Source organism: Ornithodoros turicata, chromosome 1 (assembly GCF_037126465.1).
Source record: "Ornithodoros turicata isolate Travis chromosome 1, ASM3712646v1, whole genome shotgun sequence".
Lineage (NCBI taxonomy): Eukaryota > Metazoa > Arthropoda > Arachnida > Ixodida > Argasidae > Ornithodoros > Ornithodoros turicata.
Window position 1 is genome coordinate 168,878,418 of NC_088201.1, and position 20,268 is coordinate 168,898,685.

The 20,268-nt window shown below is 50.7% G+C and overlaps 1 protein-coding gene and 1 non-coding gene across 2 annotated transcripts; both read right to left on the reverse strand.

Annotated features, from left to right (window-relative positions):
* Positions 1-578: 578 nt before the first annotated feature.
* Positions 579-1,313, reverse strand: LOC135389501 (uncharacterized). The gene has a single exon (XM_064619543.1). It carries the CDS (start codon positions 1,311-1,313, stop codon positions 579-581), a length of 735 nt encoding a protein of 244 aa, XP_064475613.1.
* Positions 1,314-19,858: 18,545 nt separating this feature from the next.
* Positions 19,859-19,976, reverse strand: LOC135379606 (U5 spliceosomal RNA). Its single transcript, XR_010419088.1, has one exon. It is a non-coding gene; the product is annotated as a U5 spliceosomal RNA (small nuclear RNA).
* Between the last annotated feature and the right edge of the window lie 292 nt (positions 19,977-20,268).

Genomic DNA, 20,268 nt, shown 5'->3' on the forward strand with positions numbered 1-20,268 from the left:
GGCAGCCTTGGAGAGCTCCAACGGCGTCACTTCGAAATCAAGGTCACACGACTGGTCCTCGGTGGGACTCGGGTAGTCTTGGCAAACGTCCTCCCACAAAGAGGTGTCCACCACCTTTCGGTCGAACAGGCTTGCGTAAAGCGAGTGGCAGGTGCTCATCAGCTCGTCCATGCTGGTGGCGACGGAACCGTCTTCGCGTACAAGTCTTGTAAGACGTTCAGGCGGCGATCGAAGTGTGTCGGCGAGGACGGACCGAATTCGTGGAACGTTTCCCGAAGTGTGCCGAGGGCTGAAAATCCCTGCTGTCTGTGTTGACCACCCTTGCGACCTGCGGTACAGGAGAGCAGAGAGGTCAGCTTGAAGTTCCTTGTACGCAGTGCGCTCTTCTTGTGTCGTCAAGCCAGCATCCAGGAGACCTCGGAGTCCAACCTGTAGCATCGCGATCTCCTTGCGCGACTCAGCCGCCAGTCTTCTACCCCATGTCCGCAAGATGTCTCGCGCGCCGTCTTTAACGCTATCCCACCAGTCGAGGCTACGGGGCTCTTGCATGCGACCACGGAGGTATGTGGCAACTTCGGTTACCCACGTTCTTCCTCCAACAAGGACAGGTTTAGACGCCACGGCGTAGGTTGTAGGCCAAAGCCCTGCTGGTCGCGGGTTTCCAACACTAGAGCCCGATGGTCGGAAAAGAAGTTGGCCGATGTGCCGACTTGTACCACAGCACAGTCGACGAGAATGGGAGATACAGTCTGTGTCACGTAAAACCGGTCCAGCCTGACTTGGCGTTCACGGAAGCAAAAGGTGAACCCAGGCGTAACACCGTGTAACTGGTTCCAGGCGTCCGTCAAGTTGGTGGCCCTCAGCAGACGGCGTAACTCCTTTGCTTTCCAGGGTTGGTGTCTCGGAGTACCTCCGACCCTATCGCGTACGTCATCCAGGACACAATTGAAGTCCCCTCCGACCAGAATGTCTCTTTTGCCCATTAGATAGGGGTCAAGGCCTCTGAAGAACTCGTTGCGCTCTTGATGGTCCGTCGGGGCGTATACGGACACAAGTCGGATGTCTTTTCCATTTACGGATACATCGACGGACACCACTCTTCCCTCGTAGTCAAAGCAGTGTCTGGCTACTTGACCACGAAAAGTGTTCCTGAAAACAATCGCAGCACCTCTGGCACGAGTGCTGCCGAAGCTAAAATAACCTTTGACTGAGATTCGCTGCTCGAAACTCCTTGCTTCGTAGCAGCTTCCGAAGTGGGTCTCTTGTAGGAAGGCCACATCAATCTGTAGGGATTCCAGAAGGGATCCCAACATTCTTTGTTTTCTATGTTGCCGAAGCCCTCTAACATTGAGTGTCAACACCTTCATTATCGGGTAATGGGAGGGTGAGTGGGGACGTTACAGTGGTATCTTGCCTGGCCTTCTTGCAGTCAGGCTTCGGGGTGCCCTTGCCCTCCTTCAACAACCACTCTTCTTCTGACGACGGCGTCGAATACGACATGGAGCCGGTCGAGGGATGCGGACGTTTCGGGGGCTGACCACCTGCATTCTTGTCCTCCTGCAGGTCTTTGCTAGCAGCGTCGTCGTCGAAGGCTTCTTCGTCGATGACGAGACCAGGTTCTGAGCCGTCGCTGTCGACTGATGGTGCGCCTGGGTGCGAAAAGTCAGCACCGTCAAGCCATTCCTCAGCATCGGTTGACGTCTTGGTCACTTCCTGAAGCCCTGCAGTGGCAGGTGCTTCTGATTCACTCTCCTCGGGCACCGCCATGGCGGGCTCTTCTCTAGAGACGTTCCCAGAGGCTACAATGGCAGCCCCCGTAGGCAAGGTAAGCAACTCGGTGAGCATCGCTTCTTGTTGTTCCAGCTCTTCCCGATGGGCTTTCTCCGCATCCCCTTCGCGGAGCTGCACAACATCGTCGTGGGCAACGCTTGCGTAAGTGGTCACCCTGCAGCGGCTGGTCCAATGGTCGGCCCCACATTTCCTGCACTTTTCCTCGCAGGAGATAGCTTCGTGCCCATAGGCTAGGCAGCGACGGCATCGCGGCGTCGTGCACTCGGCGGCGAAGTGGCCCTCCTGACTGCATCGGCGGCAGACTTTGCGCATTCCCGAATACAGGCACATCGCCTGGAAGCCCCTCACGACGATGAAGTTCGGCACCTCCTTCGTCGCCTCGAGCAGTACCTTACGGGCGCCCGTCTCAACGGTAGGGTAATCCCTGTACCTTTCCCGATGCGACTTGATGACTCGCCCGTACCTTGTCAGCACTGCGTCCAAGTCGCTGTCCGGCATCTCCGTTGGCAGATGCAGCACCGTCACTACCTTAGTGAACGACGCCAGGGACACCAAGGGGTAAGTCTTGTTCCCGATGGTAAACGAGCCCAACGCACGGAGCGTGTCAACAGCCTGCATGGTGTGGACTGTCACGTAGAAGCGGCCCAGTCCAGCGGGTCGCACCGAACGCAAGTCGTTCAGTGAAATAGCAGCCAAGACCGCATCCATCAATTGCTTCGTCCTTACTTGAGATTCAGCATGGAGGCAGAACGTAAGGTCTTGGCGAAGTTGCGCCACCAACTCCCTAGGGAGCTGATGATGATGATGATTCCGGTTTTTATGGCGCACAGACAACTAAGGTCATAGTGCGCCAAAACTATGGTGAAATTATGACTAATTAAATATGTGCGTGAACAATGATAGGGATGTGATCAGTTAAACTTCTATGCGATGTCCAGTAAAAACTTTACTTTACTAAAAACTTTAAAAATACATAAAATATCTATACAAAATTACACGAGATTGACTATCCCGGTGTCTTTCAAGAAGTTAAAAATGCTGTTAAAAGGGACGATAGCCTCATCACCCAGCATCCCTAGGGAGCCCTTGGGCACCCATCGTCGGGGTCGGGGCGTGTGGTACACGTGAAAGAAAAGACCCAGTAATAAGCCAAACTTACAGGCCAGAAAGCACGGTCTTTCTTCTTAATATAAGCAGAGAGCTCGATGAAAACACAGCCGATCGAACGATCGTCGTCGTCGTCCTTAGTAAAAGGCGTAAAAGGCTTAGTAAAAGGCGAAAGATCAATACGCGGATTTGAAGGGAGACCAGAGCATATGTCCTGAATTTTCCACGTTCCTCGACGCCCTATTTCAAACATATGAGAGGCAAAGTGGTGGAGTCCTGTCTCTCTCTTTGTTTCTTTTCCTCTATTTGTTTTATCTGTTTTGGGCTTGGGGTGTAGCTCACGTGACACCTCATAAATATCAGAACTGCATCACAATCTGTCCGTGCACGAAAACGAACAGGTTGTGATGTGACTTCCACCTCCTGCGAAAAGCGTCCCTGCCGAGCGATCTGAGTTCAGCCTGTAGCCGTGTCCTCAGGGCTACCCTACAAGCCATCATCAGTGACACCACGCTCGTCGGCTGGGCACCGTACACTGATCGGGTGCGAGCACACCATAACTGGAAGGTGACCTCTGCTACGAGTAGCACAAATGAAGGCTGTTTTCGAGCGGGCACGGGGATGGGGTCGAGAAGATGAACGGTATCATAGCACACACCAGGCAGGCGATATATGGCCGCTACCCTCCTCCACATGGCAGCTGCGTTGACGCACTCGTAGAAAGTATGGCGATGAGTCTCGACAGCTCTGCATAACACGCACTCATCTGAACGGGACAAGCCGAAACGACGTAGGCGGGCCCTCACCGGTAGGACATCGTGGGAGTGCTGCCAGAGCACATCGACCCTCGAGCTCTCGATCAGGCGGGATGAAATACGGCTGCGATTTCCCGATGTTGCCTGGGTGGGGAAGCTTATTTCGCAGAGAGCCTCGTACAACTGCCTAACGGACCACATAGGAAAGTCGCTGTCCGGCAGGTGGCGATGGAGACTGATTGCATAGCCACGCATGATCCTGTAGAATGTCATCAACCGCTCCGCGTGGGGTCGCCGGTGATCAAACGAGCCTCCAAAATCCCTGATAGAGGTGCCCGTGAAGAAGACGGCCAGATCGTGCGAGATGTGCGTAGAGTCACGCAGGACCGCGAATAGAGAAGCGAGGCCTAAAGCCGCACAAAACAGTCGTACATCCGGGATCCTTCATCCTCCTACATCCGGTGACCTCATCATCACTGCTCTTGTCACTCGTTCGGGACGGCCAGACCAGAAGTACCGAAACATCATGCTGTTGGCTCTACGGGCTGTTACAGTTGCTGGTTGAAAGGCAGCTCCGAAGAACCAGAAACGCGAACATAAGTGTCGTCGTATAACTTCTGCACGGTCTCTGAAGCCCAAGGAAACCGCCGAAAGTGAGTCGATCCGGTCCGCTGCATCTCGCACAGCGTTCGCCCAATTCCTGGTGAGTGGGCCTCTTCGATTGAAATAGATTCCAAGGATGCGACAACACTCTTTGACAGGTATGCCATACGCGTCTGTGAATGGAAAATCGGCGCCAACTGCCAGGATTGACGACTTCCGCTCGTTCACCTTTGCACCAGACGCACGACTGTACTTTCCCAAGACGTCCAGAACTTCCTTAACTGCAGCTGGCGAAGGCAAGCACACGGTAAGGTCATCCGTGTACGCGAATAGCGTCGGGAAGCGATGACTGCCTGGTACAGGAAGCCTGGGCACCCTGCTCTCCTTAGATAGCATCCTGATTGCGACTTCGAACACGAGAACGTACAGGATAGGCGACAAGGGACATCCCTGCCTTACACCCGTGTGCACCGGGAAGGCTGCAGATGGTCTGCCATTCACTAGCACTTGACTGGTTGCTCCAGGGTACAGGACACGAACAAAGCGTTGAAGACGTTCGCCAAAGCCCGCTCGCTGCATGATGTAAAACAGGAAGGCGTGGCAGATCCGGTCAAAGGCTTTCTCTTGATCAAAGGAGACGACGAGTGCTGACGATCTTCTGTCTGCGACCCAGTAAAGGATGTCACGCAAGGCAAAGAGATGCTGCTGGATACTTCGACCAGGAACCGAACATGCCTGTGCAGGAGAGATTATAAGGTCCAGAACTCTCGAAATTCGAAGCTGGAGGACTTTGGCAAACAACTTGTAGTATACGTTCAGCAGAGTAATCGGTCGCCAGGCAGACAGGTCTTCAGAACGTGAGCGGTCTTTGCACAAAAGTTTGATTAATCCACAGCGGGTGGATTCTGGGAGAATGCCCTGTTCGAGAGAAGCGCCGAAAATGTCCCGGAGAGCCCCGCCAAGGCAGTCCCAGAAGCGAAGATAAAACTCCACGGGTAGGCCATCCGGACCCAGTGTCTTTCCCTTCCTCATAGCCCTTGCAGCCACGAAAAGTTCGTGGACGGAAACGTCGAAATCTAAGTCACTTGACTGATCTGATGTCAAACTTGGGAAGTCTTCGCATACTTCATCCCACAGCGAGGCATCCGCACCTTTCTTTGAGAATAGTCGGGCGTAAAATAGCTGACAAGTGCTCACTAAGTCCTCTATGTTGCTTGCGGTAGAACCGTCTTCTTTCACCAGCCGCTCTAATTGTACTGGAGGCAAACGGTGAGAGTCCGCCACTATTGTCCGTACATGGCCTGGAACTCGCAGGCGCGCCGGCTCATTACCCGGAGGTGACCAGCCCCACGCCCTGGTACACAAGAGAGCAGAGAGCTCGGCTTGCAGCTCTTTGAAGGCCGAAATCTCTTCTGGTGAAGACAAGCCGGTTTCTAGGAGACCCCGTAGACCCACTTGAATAACACGTATTTCGTGGCGCCGCTCAGCCGCACACTTCTTCCCCCACTGCTTGAAGATGTCACGCACCCCGTCCTTTACTGAGCGCCACCACACCAATGACGTGTCTTCTTCTAGTCGTGCCTGGAGGTAAGCGCGAACTTCAGTCACTATTCTCTCATCCTCGAGCAGGGACAGATTTAAGCGCCACGGTGACGGTTGACGTCCAAAACCCTCCTGGTCGCGGGTCTCCAGGACAACAGCTCTGTGGTCCGAAAAAAACTCAGCAGAGGTACCGACCTGCAGAACCGCACAGTCTGTGATTGAAGAAGCAATCGACGACGTTACATAAAAACGGTCGAGCCTGACTTGACGATCTCCGGCAACGAAAGTAAAGCCTGGAGTGTACCCGTGAACGTGGTTCCAGGCATCAGTTAGGTGGCAGGCATTCAGAAGACGCTTCAGTTCTCTAGACTTCCAGGGCTGTTGACTCGCGGTACCACCTATCCTATCATGGCCTTCATCAATAACGCAGTTGAAGTCACCGCCTAGAACAACATTATTCTTGCCGTAAATGTAGGGGTCAACGCATCTGAAAAAATCGTTCCTCTCACGATAGTCCGTCGGTGCGTACACTGAGATGATACGTTGATCGCGTCCCCGCACACACACGTCCACTGAGACAATTCTTCCCTCGTAGTCGAAAGAGTGTCTGAGCACAGATCCGCGAAACCGCGGTGAAAACACAATTGCAACTCCTCTTGACCGTGGCGAGCCGAAGCTGAAAAAACCGGTGACGCCAATCCTATTCTCAAAATCACTAGCCTCTTGGCGGCTGCTAAAATGCGTTTCTTGAAGTAGAACCACGTCGACTTGCAGTGATTCTATCAGAGACCCAAGCATTCTCTGCTCCCTGTGTTGGCGCAAGCCTCTTACATTAAGCGTCAGTATTTTCATGACCAAGAGTTAAGGGGAGGCGGGGTTCCTCAGGACGCTTGGTGACCTGTCTCGGCTTCCGTTTGCGATGAGACTTCTTGGAGACGACCGTTTGCCATCCATCTTTCTGCGAAACCGCGGCTTGCCCTTGAGACCCAATCGACAAGTGGGCCCGCTTGGGCAGGACACCATCGTCTTCATCAGATGACGTCGACGTCGACATATCTGAGACCTCGTCAACTACTCCGTGATCATCAATTACCAGACGAGTGTCGGAGTCATCACTCTCAATGACAGACCTAGTCTCCCAGAGACCCCGTTGGGAGTCCGCTACTGCTGCAGAAGAGGCCTCGCTGCCAATGGCTGAAGCGGGTTGCAAGACCGGGATGGAGTCCAGGGACGTCTCTTCCATCCGTCCTTCAGAGGTCACAGCGGCGACTTCTTTCGACGCACCTTCGATCCCCGTCTCTTCCTCACGGGGAACCGCGGAAGATTCCAAATGGGCTTCGTCTTGCCCAAGGCCTTGTCCTGCTATCTCGCTAGGAACCTCCTCCATCAGCTCGACTTGGTCGTTAGCTACACTGGCATACGTAGTGACACGACAGCGCGTAGTCCAGTGATCAGCCCCGCATTTCCGGCAGCGTTCCTCGCAAGAGCTGGCTTCGTGGCCATAGCTACCGCATCTGTTACACCTCGGTGTTGCGCATTCGGCAGCGAAGTGCCCCTCTCGGCTGCAATGACGGCAAAGCTTCCGCATGCCTGAGTACAGGCACATGGCCTGGAACCCACGAACGGAGATGGAATTGGGGACCTCCTTGCTGACCTCCAACAACACCTTGCGAGTGCCCGTTTCCACGGAGGGAAATTCTCGGTACTTCTCCCTATGAGACTTGATAACTCTTCCATACCTGGATAGAACGGCATCGAGATCCCCGTCGGGAAGTTCCGCGGGCAGGTCGAGGACAGTGATCACCTTAACCGGTGATGCGAGCGAGACCAAAGGGTACGACTTGTTGCCGACGGCGAGGCAACCCAAAGCACGTAGCGCTTCCACAGCCCGCAAGGTGTGGGCTGTCACAAAATATCGGCCCTGTCTAGCAGGACGAACTGTACGAAGTTCTCGTAACGGGATGACCGAAACCACCGCATCCAGGACTTGCTTAGTCCTCACCGTTGCGTCCGCATGCAGACTGAACGTCATGTCTTGACGAAGTTGCGCCGCCAACTCCCCCGGGAACCCTTCGGAACCCATAACCAGGTGTCGGGACGCGGAATAACTGAAATTTCACCAAAATTTACGAAAACTACGCAGGAGCTCTGGAACAACACAGCCACTCGGAACCTCGTCGTCGTCTTTCCTCCTCTTTATATATAGTCTTTATATATATATATATATATATAAGCTGGAAAAATCAGAAGACGACAAAGAGCTTACAGGAAAACACAAAGGGGAGTTTATTAACACATATAGGGATAGGGGTCGACGTTTCGGCAGTCAGCGCTGCCTTCGACGGGAAAACGACAGGATTCCGCGTGGTCTAGAAATCCACAAAACATCAACCTTCCCCCTGAACCATGAACGCAATGTGCAATGGCTGTCCATTCTTAACAAAGCCATCTTTAGACCTAACTAAAATTCTAATTTCTCACTGCCAAGATACTATCCAGTCTCTATCCGAAGACGCCGACGCCATTAACAGCACTACCTCGTTGTCACATTCTCATAGATCAGAGTTAGACAAATTCCTCCAAAAGAAAAACATCCACCTGAAGCTCCGAAAGCAAAATAAATTATTTAGAGACAAAATCGATTGCCCTCCAACTCATAATACTTCCACAGATTCGGCACCCCCTAATTCCGAAGCCCGTAGCAATACTTCACAACTACGTCCAGATACCCCGTTAGACAGCAACAGCCAGTTTGCCCCCGACATCCCCACACTAACCAAATGTAGCGTAGTGAACCTTTCTTCTCGTGACCTTACACCCGCGGAAATCTCTCTCCTGGAGAAGGGATTATCGTTTTGTCCCAATAACAGTAAAATCGATGATTATCAGCTACATCTGGATCTTGACAACTTTGCGCGGCGACTACGCCTTACGGAATACTTCTACGACAAACCGCAATCAAATCTAAATCCTTTCCGTATAAAATCCGATTTTACTCCCAACCCGAACCGAGATAAAAGTCTTGATATGTATATCAAAGCTGTTCAGAAAGATATTCTCAGTACTTATGCAAACTCAACCAATCGGAAATTCCGGCACAATCTTACGAAAGCAGAACAGCAAAGCTTGTCCGCGCTAGAAAGCAACGAAGGTATCATCATCAAACAGGCTGATAAAGGAGGTGCCATAGTCGTAATGGATAAGCAAGCTTATGTGGCGGAAGGACTCCGTCAACTTAATTGTGCAGACTTTTACAAACCTCTCGAATCCGATCCCACCAATGAAATTGCCGCAGATATATGTAAAACACTAAAACGGTTAAAGACCACTAAGAAAATTGGCGATGCGCTCTACGAATACTTACTTCCTAAAGACCCTAAACCAGGCCGATTTTACATGCTCCCTAAGATACATAAACCAGGCAATCCCGGAAGACCAATTGTGTCCAGTAACGGTACCGCTACAGAAAATATATCGTCCTTCGTCGATCACGTTCTCAAGTCTATCCCCCCTAAATTACCTTGCTACGTCAAAGATACCAACCATTTCCTTCAAACTGTATCGCAAGTAACCGTTCCCTCAAGCTGTCTCTTGGCAACGTTAGACGTCACGTCCCTTTACACTAATATTCCCCACGCAGATGGTATAGCAGCGGCCGTTTCAGCATACAAAAATCAACCTGACCAGCCGTATGATCCTACTGTCCTCACCGAACTGCTAACACTTATTTTGACCTCCAATAACTTTGAATTTGATAACAAGCATTATCTGCAAGTTAACGGGACAGCTATGGGCACGAGAATGGCCCCCAACTATGCAAATATCTTCATGGCATCCCTGGAGGAAACATTTTTCGAATGTTCCGTATTGAAACCACTTGTGTACAAGAGATTTTTAGATGATATTTTTATCATATGGCCTCATTCTGAAAGCGACCTTCTCACGTTCATCAACCGGTTCAACCAAATTCACCCTAACATTCAATTTACCTCCCACTACTCCGCCTCCACTGTTACCTTCTTGGATGTGGAAGTCAAGTTACAAAACGGCGGCATCTCAACCAACTTATACCGGAAGCCTACAGATGCTCAGCAGTACTTATCGTTCCGCAGTTGCCATCCAAGGCATACTAAGTTAGCCATACCTTATAGTCAGGCATTGCGCTACCGCAGAATATGCACTAACGATGCCGAACTAGACAACCATCTCCAACGACTAGAACAAACCTTCATTGATCGTGAATACCCGGACAAACTTGTTAAAGACGCTATAGCCAGAGCAAGATCCACAGATCGCCAACAATTGCTCCAAAGATCTCCTCGAGCCAATGGAAATTCTGCAGTAAATCTCACTGTCACATTCAATGGCAGCGTTCCTAACATTAGCCGGATACTCAACCGCCACTACACAATTCTTTCACAATCTGATCGGATGAAGGAAATATTCTCACAGCCACCGCGCGTAAGTTATCGCCGGGCGCGGAACATCCAAGACAGACTAGTAAATGCCAAAATTAACAAACTTCCAGAAAATAACATTGGTTGCCACCCTTGTAATGCAACTAGATGCAAAATTTGTAAATCAATGCAAGCCGCTAACTATGCAGAAAGTACCAATTCTAATTACCGGGTCAACATTAATGGCGACTTTAACTGTAATTCTTCCAATGTTGTCTATCTTCTTCAATGCAATGAATGCAACGCCCAATATATCGGACAGACAGCTACTTCATTTAGAACGCGATTCAATAACCACAAATCTGACGTCGCGAAGAAACCTAATCTGCCAGTGTCGCGCCATTTCAGTAAACCAGGACACTCAATCACCAATATATCTATTTTCATCCTGCAGTCAGGCTTTCTTTCCCAGCGGCTCAGGGAACAGCGCGAGTCTTATCTCATTCATAAATTCCAGTGTCAGATAAACGAAGATCCAGGAATCCTTTCTACTATTCGCAACCTGCATTCCTAATCCAGCACAATACATACGCTCTTTTGTCTCTTTTTCAGGCTCACGGGTATTTCCTCAAGGTCCTGCTGCACAGACCCGGTCATTCCCTTTTCACTTAGTCACCAACCTATGTTAGTCATGACAAAAGCGCATGCGCTGCTCTCTTTCCCTTGTACATAACCCTCTCCCATGTATAAAGCTTGTTCTTGTCACCAAACCCCAGTCCCGTCGAAGGCAGCGCTGACTGCCGAAACGTCGACCCCTGTCCCTATATGTGTTAATAAACTCCCCTTTGTGTTTTCCTGTAAGCTCTTTGTCGTCTTCTGATTTTTCCAGCTTATTTCATTCTCGTGGTCAACCGCCCTCCCAAGCTTCTATTCTATATATATATATATAGTAAAAGGCGAAAGATCTTTAGAAAAAATCTTCCCGGAAACAACACCGCAAGCGATGTTGCCCCGACGACCGTTTTACGGGCCGCGCATTCCAAGACACGGCCCACCCGGGGGCGGACCGCGTTATCAAGGGGCCCTTCTCGAAATATGAAGGACCGGCTCCCTTTCGCCTCCCTCCACCGCGAAAGATCGGAAGATCAATACGCGGATTTGAAGGAAGACCAGAGCATATGTCCTGAATTTTCCACGTTCCTCGACGCCCTATTTCAAACACATGAGAGGCAAAGTGGTGGAGTCCTGTTTCTCTCTTTGTTTCTTTTCCTCTATTTGTTTTATCTGTTTTGGGCTGGGGGTGTGGCTGGTCAGGACTCGTCCGACCTGGACGCATGTTTTCTCTTTGAATTGAATGATGTAGCCTTCCCCAAACGGGTTAGGCCTATCAAAAATTGTTTAGAAGCTCATTGTGCTGTCCCCCTCCACGGTGATCTTTAGTAAAGTGTATTGTAAGTAATAAACAGTTACATGAAAAACACACACAAGGTGACTCGCCCTCATTTGGGGCCGACATTGTAAGATACTTTGCTTCGGAGCAACAAGCCAACAGCAACAAAAACAAAAAGTACAATCACCCGGACATCATACTAACGACTACCCCCTCTCCCGTGTGGAAAGGAGTTCAACTCAATACAAGTCTGTCAATAGTCTTTCACACTCCGAAAAAGACAACAAAGAAAAACAAGTCACAACTTCACCATCACGTGTCCGTTCACCAGGACGAACAGCTGGTGGTGGCTCTTCCACCGTCGACGAAACTTTACAGACCCGAGGATGCGCAGTTCGTCTTGAAGACGCGTCTTCAGAGAGATTCGACACGAGAGCATGATCTTCACGAGGCTCTCGCTCTGGCTTCCGTGAAGAGCCCTCGTTCTGGAGCACCACAACTGGTACACAACTTCAGCCACCAGCAGAAAGAAGGCCGGCTGCTTGCGCTCTGGGACAGGCGACGGGTCCAGGTACTGAACCGTTTCGTAGGACACCGCAGGTAGCCGATATAGGTCGGCGACCTTGCGCCACATGGCGGCCGCATTGATGCAGGCATAAAACAGATGATGGTGGTTTTCCATGCCGGCGCACGTAGGGCAGTCGCTTGTTCTCGCCAACCCGAAGCGCTGAAGCCTCGTGCGGACAGGCAGCACGGCGTGTGAATGTTGCCAAGCAACGTCGACTCGGGAGCCCTCTAGGATGTTCCACGCGATGCGGCTTCTGTTCGGCGTAGGTGCGGCCACGGGAAGGGGGAACCTGACGTCACACAAGGCCTCGTAAAGTTGCCTCGTCGTCCAGGTGGTGAAGTCGGCCTCAGGCAGGGCATTCCGCAGCATCGAGGAGTACTTCCTCATGATCCGGTAAAATGTCATGAGGCGATCTGCACGGGGACGTGTATGGTCGACGGTGCCCCCAAAATCCCGCACAGCTGTACCAGCGAAGAACAACGCGAGGTCATGGGAGATGTGCTGTCGATCACGAAGCACCTGAAAGAGCAGGTGAAGCCCCAGAGCGGCGCAAAACAGCAGAATGTCTGGGATCCGCCATCCGCCAAACTCAGGTGGTCGCATCATGACCGCCCGCTTCACTCTCTCTGGTTTTCCGTTCCAGAAGAATTGGAAGAGGAGACGATTGACTCTGCGTGCCGTTACAACAGCAGGTTGGAAAGCTGCGCCAATGAACCAGAGTTTACTGCAGATGCGATGTGTGACCACTTCGCTGCGTTCTCTAAAGTCCAGTTCGAGCTCAGCCAGCTCCAGCAAATGGTCCTCCATTCGTCTGACCTCCGTGGACCAGTTGCTAGTAAGCGGTCCTCTCCAGTTGAAGACGATGCCGAGGATACGACAGGACTGCCTCACGGGGACACCGCAAACGTCAGTGTAGGGGAAGTCTGGTCCGAGTGGCATGATGGCGGACTTTTGGGTGTTCACCGCCGCACCTGAGGCATGCTCGTACAACTCGAGGCATCCCAACACCCGTCGCACTGAAGAGGCCGAAGGTAGACACACGGTCAGGTCGTCCGCATATGCAAATACGGTTGGGAACCGTTGACTTCCGGGTACCGGTAGGCGAGGTACGAGGCCTCCTTTGGACAGGTTGCAAATCGCTGTCTCGAATGCCAGAACATACAGGAGAGGAGCGGAGACAGTGGGCATCCTTGACGGACGCCTCTTTCCACCTTAAACGCAGTCGATGGCCGCCCGTTTACCAGCACTCGGCTTTCCGCCTCCGCATAGAGCACCTGCACATAGCGCTGGAAGTCCTCGCCGAGCCCAGCTCGCCGCAACACGTACCACAAGAAGACGTGGTTCACTCTGTCGAACGCGTTCCTCTGGTCAATGGTGAGGAAGAACGCCGTGGCCTTGCGGTCAGCTGCCCAATAGCAAATGTCCCTCAGTGCGAACAGGTGCTGCTGAATTCCGCGTCCTGGCACCGCACAGGCTTGGACAGGAGAGATTAGTAGATCCATTACCCGACTGAGGCGTAACTGCATCCCTTTGGCGAAGATCTTATAGTCCATGTTCAATAATGTCACGGGTCGCCAGGCTGATAGCTCTTCTTTCCTGCTGGGGTCTTTGCAGAGGAGCTTTATAAGTCCACCGCGCGTAGAGTCTGGGAGGGTCCCTCTTTCCAGGCTGTCCCTAAAAACCTCACACAAGGCCACGCCAAGGACGTCCCAAAAACGCAAATAGAACTCTACTGGCAGGCCATCGGATCCAGGAGTCTTCCCCTTTGGCATGGCTTTCGCTGCTTGAAGGAGGTCGCCAACAGTAACGTCAAAATCCAGGTCCGCCGCCTGATCTGGAGAGAGCGATGAAAAATCCTGGCACAACTGCTGCCACACGTCCGGGTCAACGTCTTGCTTTCGGTAAAGGTCCTCATAATACGTCTTGCACGTGTGTACAAGGTCTTCAATGCTGTGGAGCCTTGTGCCATCTGTCTGCACGAGTACGTCGAGCCGAACTGCCGCACAACGCTGATACTCAGTAAGGAACCTCCGTGGTGTTGGTGAAAATCCTGAGCGTCGCGTAGACGGAGCAGACGGAGTCCAACCTTGTGATCTTCGCGCAAGCAGTCCTGACAGCTCATCTTGAAGTTCTTTGTAGGCCGCTTTCTCGTCCTCTGTAGTCAAGCCTTCCTCCAAGAGGCCCCGAAGTCCCACCTGCAGTAACCGAATTTCCAGCCGGTGGTCAGCAGCCAGCTTTTTTCCCCACTTTCGGAAGATGTCCTTCGTTCCGGCTTTCACCGAGTCCCACCAGTCAGGCGGCCTTTCCTGTTCGCCCACTCGTTGCACCAAGTAGCGGCGAACATCGTCCACAACCTCTTGACGCTCCAGCAGTGATACATTGAGTCGCCACGGAGACGGTTGAGGGCCGAAACCAGCTGGATCCCGTGTTGTGAGAACCACGGCCTTGTGGTCCGAAAAGAATTCTGCCGATGTTCCTACTTGGATTACGACGCAATCAGTGATTGTCTGGGTGGATGACTTTGAAACATAAAAGCGGTCCAATCGTGCCTGACGCTGACCCGCAGAAAAAGTAAAGCCTTGTGTGCTTCCGTGCAAATGTGTCCAGGCGTCACAAAAGTCGCACGCGTTAACCAAGCGTCGCAATTCTTTTGCCTTCCAAGGCTGGTTCCGAGCCGTACCTCCAATTCTGTCCGCTGCGTCATCAAAGACGCAGTTAAAATCCCCCCCCCCGACAATCAAGTTATTTCTTCCAAGCAGATAAGGGTCGACGGTACGGAAGAAAAAGTTGCGTTCTTGATAATCCGTGGGAGCGTAAACAGATGCCAGACGATAAAGCAGACCTTGGAGCGACAAGTCTACAGTGACAATCCTTCCTTGAACGTCGAAAGAATGTTTTACAACTGTGCCTTGAAAACGAGATGACAATAAAATTGCCACGCCACAAGATCTGCTCGTTCCGAAACTATAGAAGCCCCTCACAGAAATTCTTTCTTCGAATGCCTTAGCCTCTCTCATGCTCCCAAAGTGTGTTTCTTGAAGAAACGCCACGTCGACTTCTAATGCTTGCAATAATGATCCCAGCATTCTCTGCTTGCGATGCTGGCGAATACCGCGAACGTTTAGCGTTAAAATCTTCATAAAGGTGTGCAGGGAGGGAAATTAACCGCACCTAGGGGTCTGCCTTCGGCTTCTTCCCTTCCACGTCGTGACCGGTAAGACGTCCAACCGCACTAAGTCGTCCTGGGAGATGATGGGAGCCAGGGGCCGGCAGAGAATCTTGGGACGTACTTGATGAATGGGGTCGTTTCGCAGTCTGGTTAACGATTTCCATAGCCTGAGCAAGCGTACCGCCTGTCTTCGCCGTGGAGTCCTTGGCGACTTCCTCCTCAATGACGAGCGAAGCTTCGGAGCCTTGGCTTCTTTGGAGGTGGTCGGGTTCTTCCAAGACTACTTCTGCCTGGTCTTTCATAACCGGGACAGCAGGGTCCTCAATAACAGCCCAGACAGAACAAATCGGTCCCACGGAAGTCCCACGGACGTCTTAAACGGGATATTATGACATCCTGCGGAACGGGTCTAGCGGGACAAAAGACGTCCCACGGACACCGTTTTGTCAGCTCCTCGATCATCCCAGTGGCTTCCTACGACGGTCCCATTTGAAAATGCGGGATGCGTGACGGACGACGGACGGAAGTACCCTTTCATGTTGGAATTGACATGGTTTGTTTATTTTTAATATACTATATGAATTAAATCGCCATAAAGGACAGAAGTGGTTTATTTTTACGTATGATAGATATACAAGGCAGTTGTGTTGCAATGACGCTTACACCCCGCAGCAGTACCGTCCATCAGAACATGTGCTACAATATACAGGTGGACGATTGTTGAAAAGTTATGTCCAGTCTCAAGCAGCACACAAAATGAATTTGTCGAATGTCTGTACAGCACACAGAAGTAATATGTTATGAATTCAGCCTAACCTGAGCCTTAAACGTTTCAGGGAAATGCATCGCGCAATGACAACACGACAAAGTTGTCGGTGGCGTAAGTCGAGGGGCCTGCCTATGTGTGTCGCGGCATGTTCCTGGGCAGATTTTACAAGTAATTGTTAAGACATTTTTCATCAAACACTTGTGGGACCATGATATAAAAACATGCAAATTCTCATTCGGCAGCCCATACGCTACATTTTACACGGGTTGTAACTTTGATTCGAAAATTTCCGTTTTACAAAAATCATGAGGACATTCACTCACACAGTTAAACTGTTATGCATAGAGAACATAAGATATAGGTACACGAATATTTTACAACCCCGTAACACGCCAAATTTGCGCAAACTCCACAGTATATCGAACAAGTAATCATAAAAGGCAATGTTTGAATGGGCCTTTTCTCAGAGCGTGGGAGCTCTCAGACAAGTGACAGAACGACATACAGCAGCAGAACTATATTCCCAAAGCACATATGTAACATATTTTTGCGGTCCCACACACAGAAATATGCATAGAATGTTCAGTAATGAAGTAAGTTATAATCAACGGCAAATTCTACCTCAACGCATCCCAAACTGAACCTGTGAAAAGTGTAATGTGAGCTGATTCAGAATGAATGGAAAAATCGTAGCACTTCCAAATGCTGAAATCCTGATATTATGCTAGATCATAAACGTGCTCTTCAATCCCTTGAATGAGACAAAAACACTCTACGGAAAAATAAATGCCTAATGTGTGCTAAACCCTAAGCATCAATTCCCAACACCCAAAATTACTCGATCGAAAGTGTTTTGTAAATTCGTCAGAAATAAGGATGTTGGGAGGGGGCAAAACAACTGGAGTAGTCAGCATGCAAGGCACATGTTCCTCTGTACACACACACACACAGACAAACGAGTATGTTGTGAAACAGTCTTTTCAATTTGTGCAGCTTGATGCTTCCTTGTAGGGAACTCATTGAATCTTTCGCAACAGGTGTTCTGATGCATCCTATAAACCACGACTTGATTGCTTCTACGTTGCGTTCTACTTTGTGCAGGAATCGTGTCGTCATGCCAGGTAAAGCAACCTAAACATCAAAGGAAAGTTGACAGCGCTTGAGATTGAACATTTATTGTTGGTACATTGAGCTTCAAAGAACATGCATGCTAATCACATTATCAAATCTGAAGCACATGCACATATATTCCTCCAAAGTGGTAGATTGGAACATAATTAACTTACTCAGTGTGCCAAAATTTCAGTTTTTCTTGTGTTGCTTCCGATGGGAAGAGTCGTTTGCCTCAACTATGTCGGCGGCGTCACAACTGTACGCAAGGTGAGACGAGATCCAAGATACATCCTTGAAAGATTCACACAAATCACATTAAGAAAACTAAAACACACTTATATTCCTCCAAGGTGAAATGTTAGTATCTAACTCAGTTACACAGCGTTACTCAAAGAATGCCACGATATCTGGTTTTCATGTATGCCTGTTGACGTGAAGAGTGAGCAGACGCTGTTTGCCATGAGCACTAAAATCATTCTGTAGTACCCTTAAATCATGCGTCTCAAGAGCCGTGCAGTATGACCTTCCGATAGAAGAAATTCAAGGAAAATCGAAGCAAATAAAAGATGCACACCAGCATCAAGTTCAGCATAACTGACATTAAAAACAGCAACTGATGGTGTATGGCAGGCCACTTAAGCAGGCGCTAAGAATAAATTTGACCACCACAAAGCATTACACCAAACTGATCTTACCTTAGCAGTTTCGAGGTATGCCCTTTTCATTGTGGTTGAAGCTTCGCACTACAGACAGATGACCTGGCAAGGGAGAGTCACTCGTGTGGCATGAAATCAGTCAAACGGCGCCTGGATGCTAGCGGAAAACAACTCACCTGAATTATCAGACTGAAAAGTGGATTCCGGAACACATCGGTTCAAAATCGGAACATTCAAAATCAGGCTGTCCAATCAACATCTCCACGGCAGACGCAGAGACCGCTTCACCATCGCACCTCAAACCCATTCAAACAGCACGGGCGGTTGGTCTAGATTTAGCAGAACATACCAAGCACAAGTTTCGTACCCACGATATTTGCGAATGCGAACCTTGTGCAAAAACACATAGTAATAATATTTATTCGTATTCCAACATGGCGTATTGCAAAATAAATTAAGAAATGACGAGAAACTGAATCTAGCCATCTACCTACACAATATTCATTTCGAAACTACACACAGATTACGCCCTGCCGCGTCGTTTCGATTGCGCAATGATTGTTCTTCACAGTGCAACATGCCACGACCGTTGCGACCACGTGACACAGCGCAGGTGCATCCGTTTCCAGTCCTGGACGGATCATCGCCGGACAGCTTGAGCACAGCCATTTGAATGGGGGGATATTCACATCCGTATGGGACTTCCCTAGGACATTTGCCAAGGATGCGGACATAGATGATCGATTTGGGAATATTATGGGACACGATGTTCTGTCTGGGAGGGTTCTCCTGTCGTTCTTCCGGATCAGGTGTTGGGTCCTGTACTCCGTCCACCGGCTCTGCAATGGCAGGAGCCGTCACACTGACTTGTTCCTCACTCGAGGCGTCTTGGGGTACGACTTCATCAGGTAGCTGACGTGCACCTTCGGCTTCACTTCGTGTCGTATCCTCTTCGACGACAAAGTTCGCAAGCCGTCCCTCCTCTTCTCCGTCACCGCCGCCCTCCCCAACGTCGCTCATGTTAACGTCGTGGGCGACGCTCGCGTAGGTAGCCATTCGACAACGGCTGGTCCAGTGCTCCCCGCCACACTTTTTGCACTTTTCGTCACAGCTTGTTGCCTCATGTCCGTAACTCCCGCACCTCTTGCATCGGGGTGTATCACACTCGGCGGCAAAGTGGCCCTGGTGCCCACAGCGGCGACACAGCTTTCTCATGCCGGAGTACAAACACATGGCTTCAAAACCCCGGATAGTGACAAAGTTCGGCACCTCGCTGGTCACTTCCATGAGCACCTTCCGTGCCCCCGTCTCTACCGTGGGGTACTCACGGTACGTCTCGTTGTGTACCTTGAGGACGCGACCATACGTCGTGAAGGTCCGGATGACGTCATCCTCCGGCAGCTCGATGGGCAGGTTCAGTACTGTCACTACCTTGGTCGTTGACTCCAGGGACACCACCGGGTAGGTCTTTCCGGCGAGCGTAAGGGCTCCCAGAGCACGCAACGTTTCCACAGCAGCCATCGTCCGCAGCGTAATGTAGAAGCGACCACTTCCGGCAGGACGGACGCCCCGCAGGTTCTTCAGGGTCACAGCAGAAACTGTGGCCTCCAAGACGTGCTTGATCCGCACATCAGACGATCCGTAAACGCTAAACGTCAAATCTTGACGTAACTGGTTGGCCAAGTCTCTAGGGTACCCTGCGGCACCCATCCTCGGGCCTGGCGTAACGACGTAGTTTAATACTTCGCAGAAGAAGAAACTCGTATCGACCTTCAAAACCGGCAGACGCGGAGTTGAAGGGAGACCAGAGCATATGTCCTGAATTTTCCACGTTCGTCGACGCCCTATTTAAAACATATGAGAGGCAAAGTGGTGGAGTCCTGTCTCGCTTTGTTTCTTTTCCTCTATTTGTTTTATCTGTTTTGGGCTGGGGGTGTGGCTGGTCAGGACTCGTCCGGCCTGGACGCATGTTTTCTCTTTGAATTGAATGATGTAGCCTTCCCCAAACGGGTTAGGCCTATCAAAAATTGTCTAGAAGCTCATTGTGCTGTCCCCCTCCACGGTGATCTTTAGTAAAAGGCGAAAGATCAATACGCGCGTATAGACGCCAGTACTTTAGTAAAATCTTTAGTAATCATTAGTAAAAATCTTTAGTAAAAGGCGAAAGATCAGGAAAAGATCTTCCCGGAACAGCACCGCAAGCGGTACTGCCCCGACGACCTTGTTATTGGCCGCGAGTTCAAAGACACGGCCCACCCAGGGGTGGACCGCGTTATCAAGGGGCCCTTCTCCAAATACGAAGGACCGGCTACCTTTCGCCTCCCTCCACCGCGAAAGATCCTGGCCCAAAGGCGAAAGATCAATACGCGGATTTTTTTTTTCGCAGGACAAGCTATTGTTGTTTATTG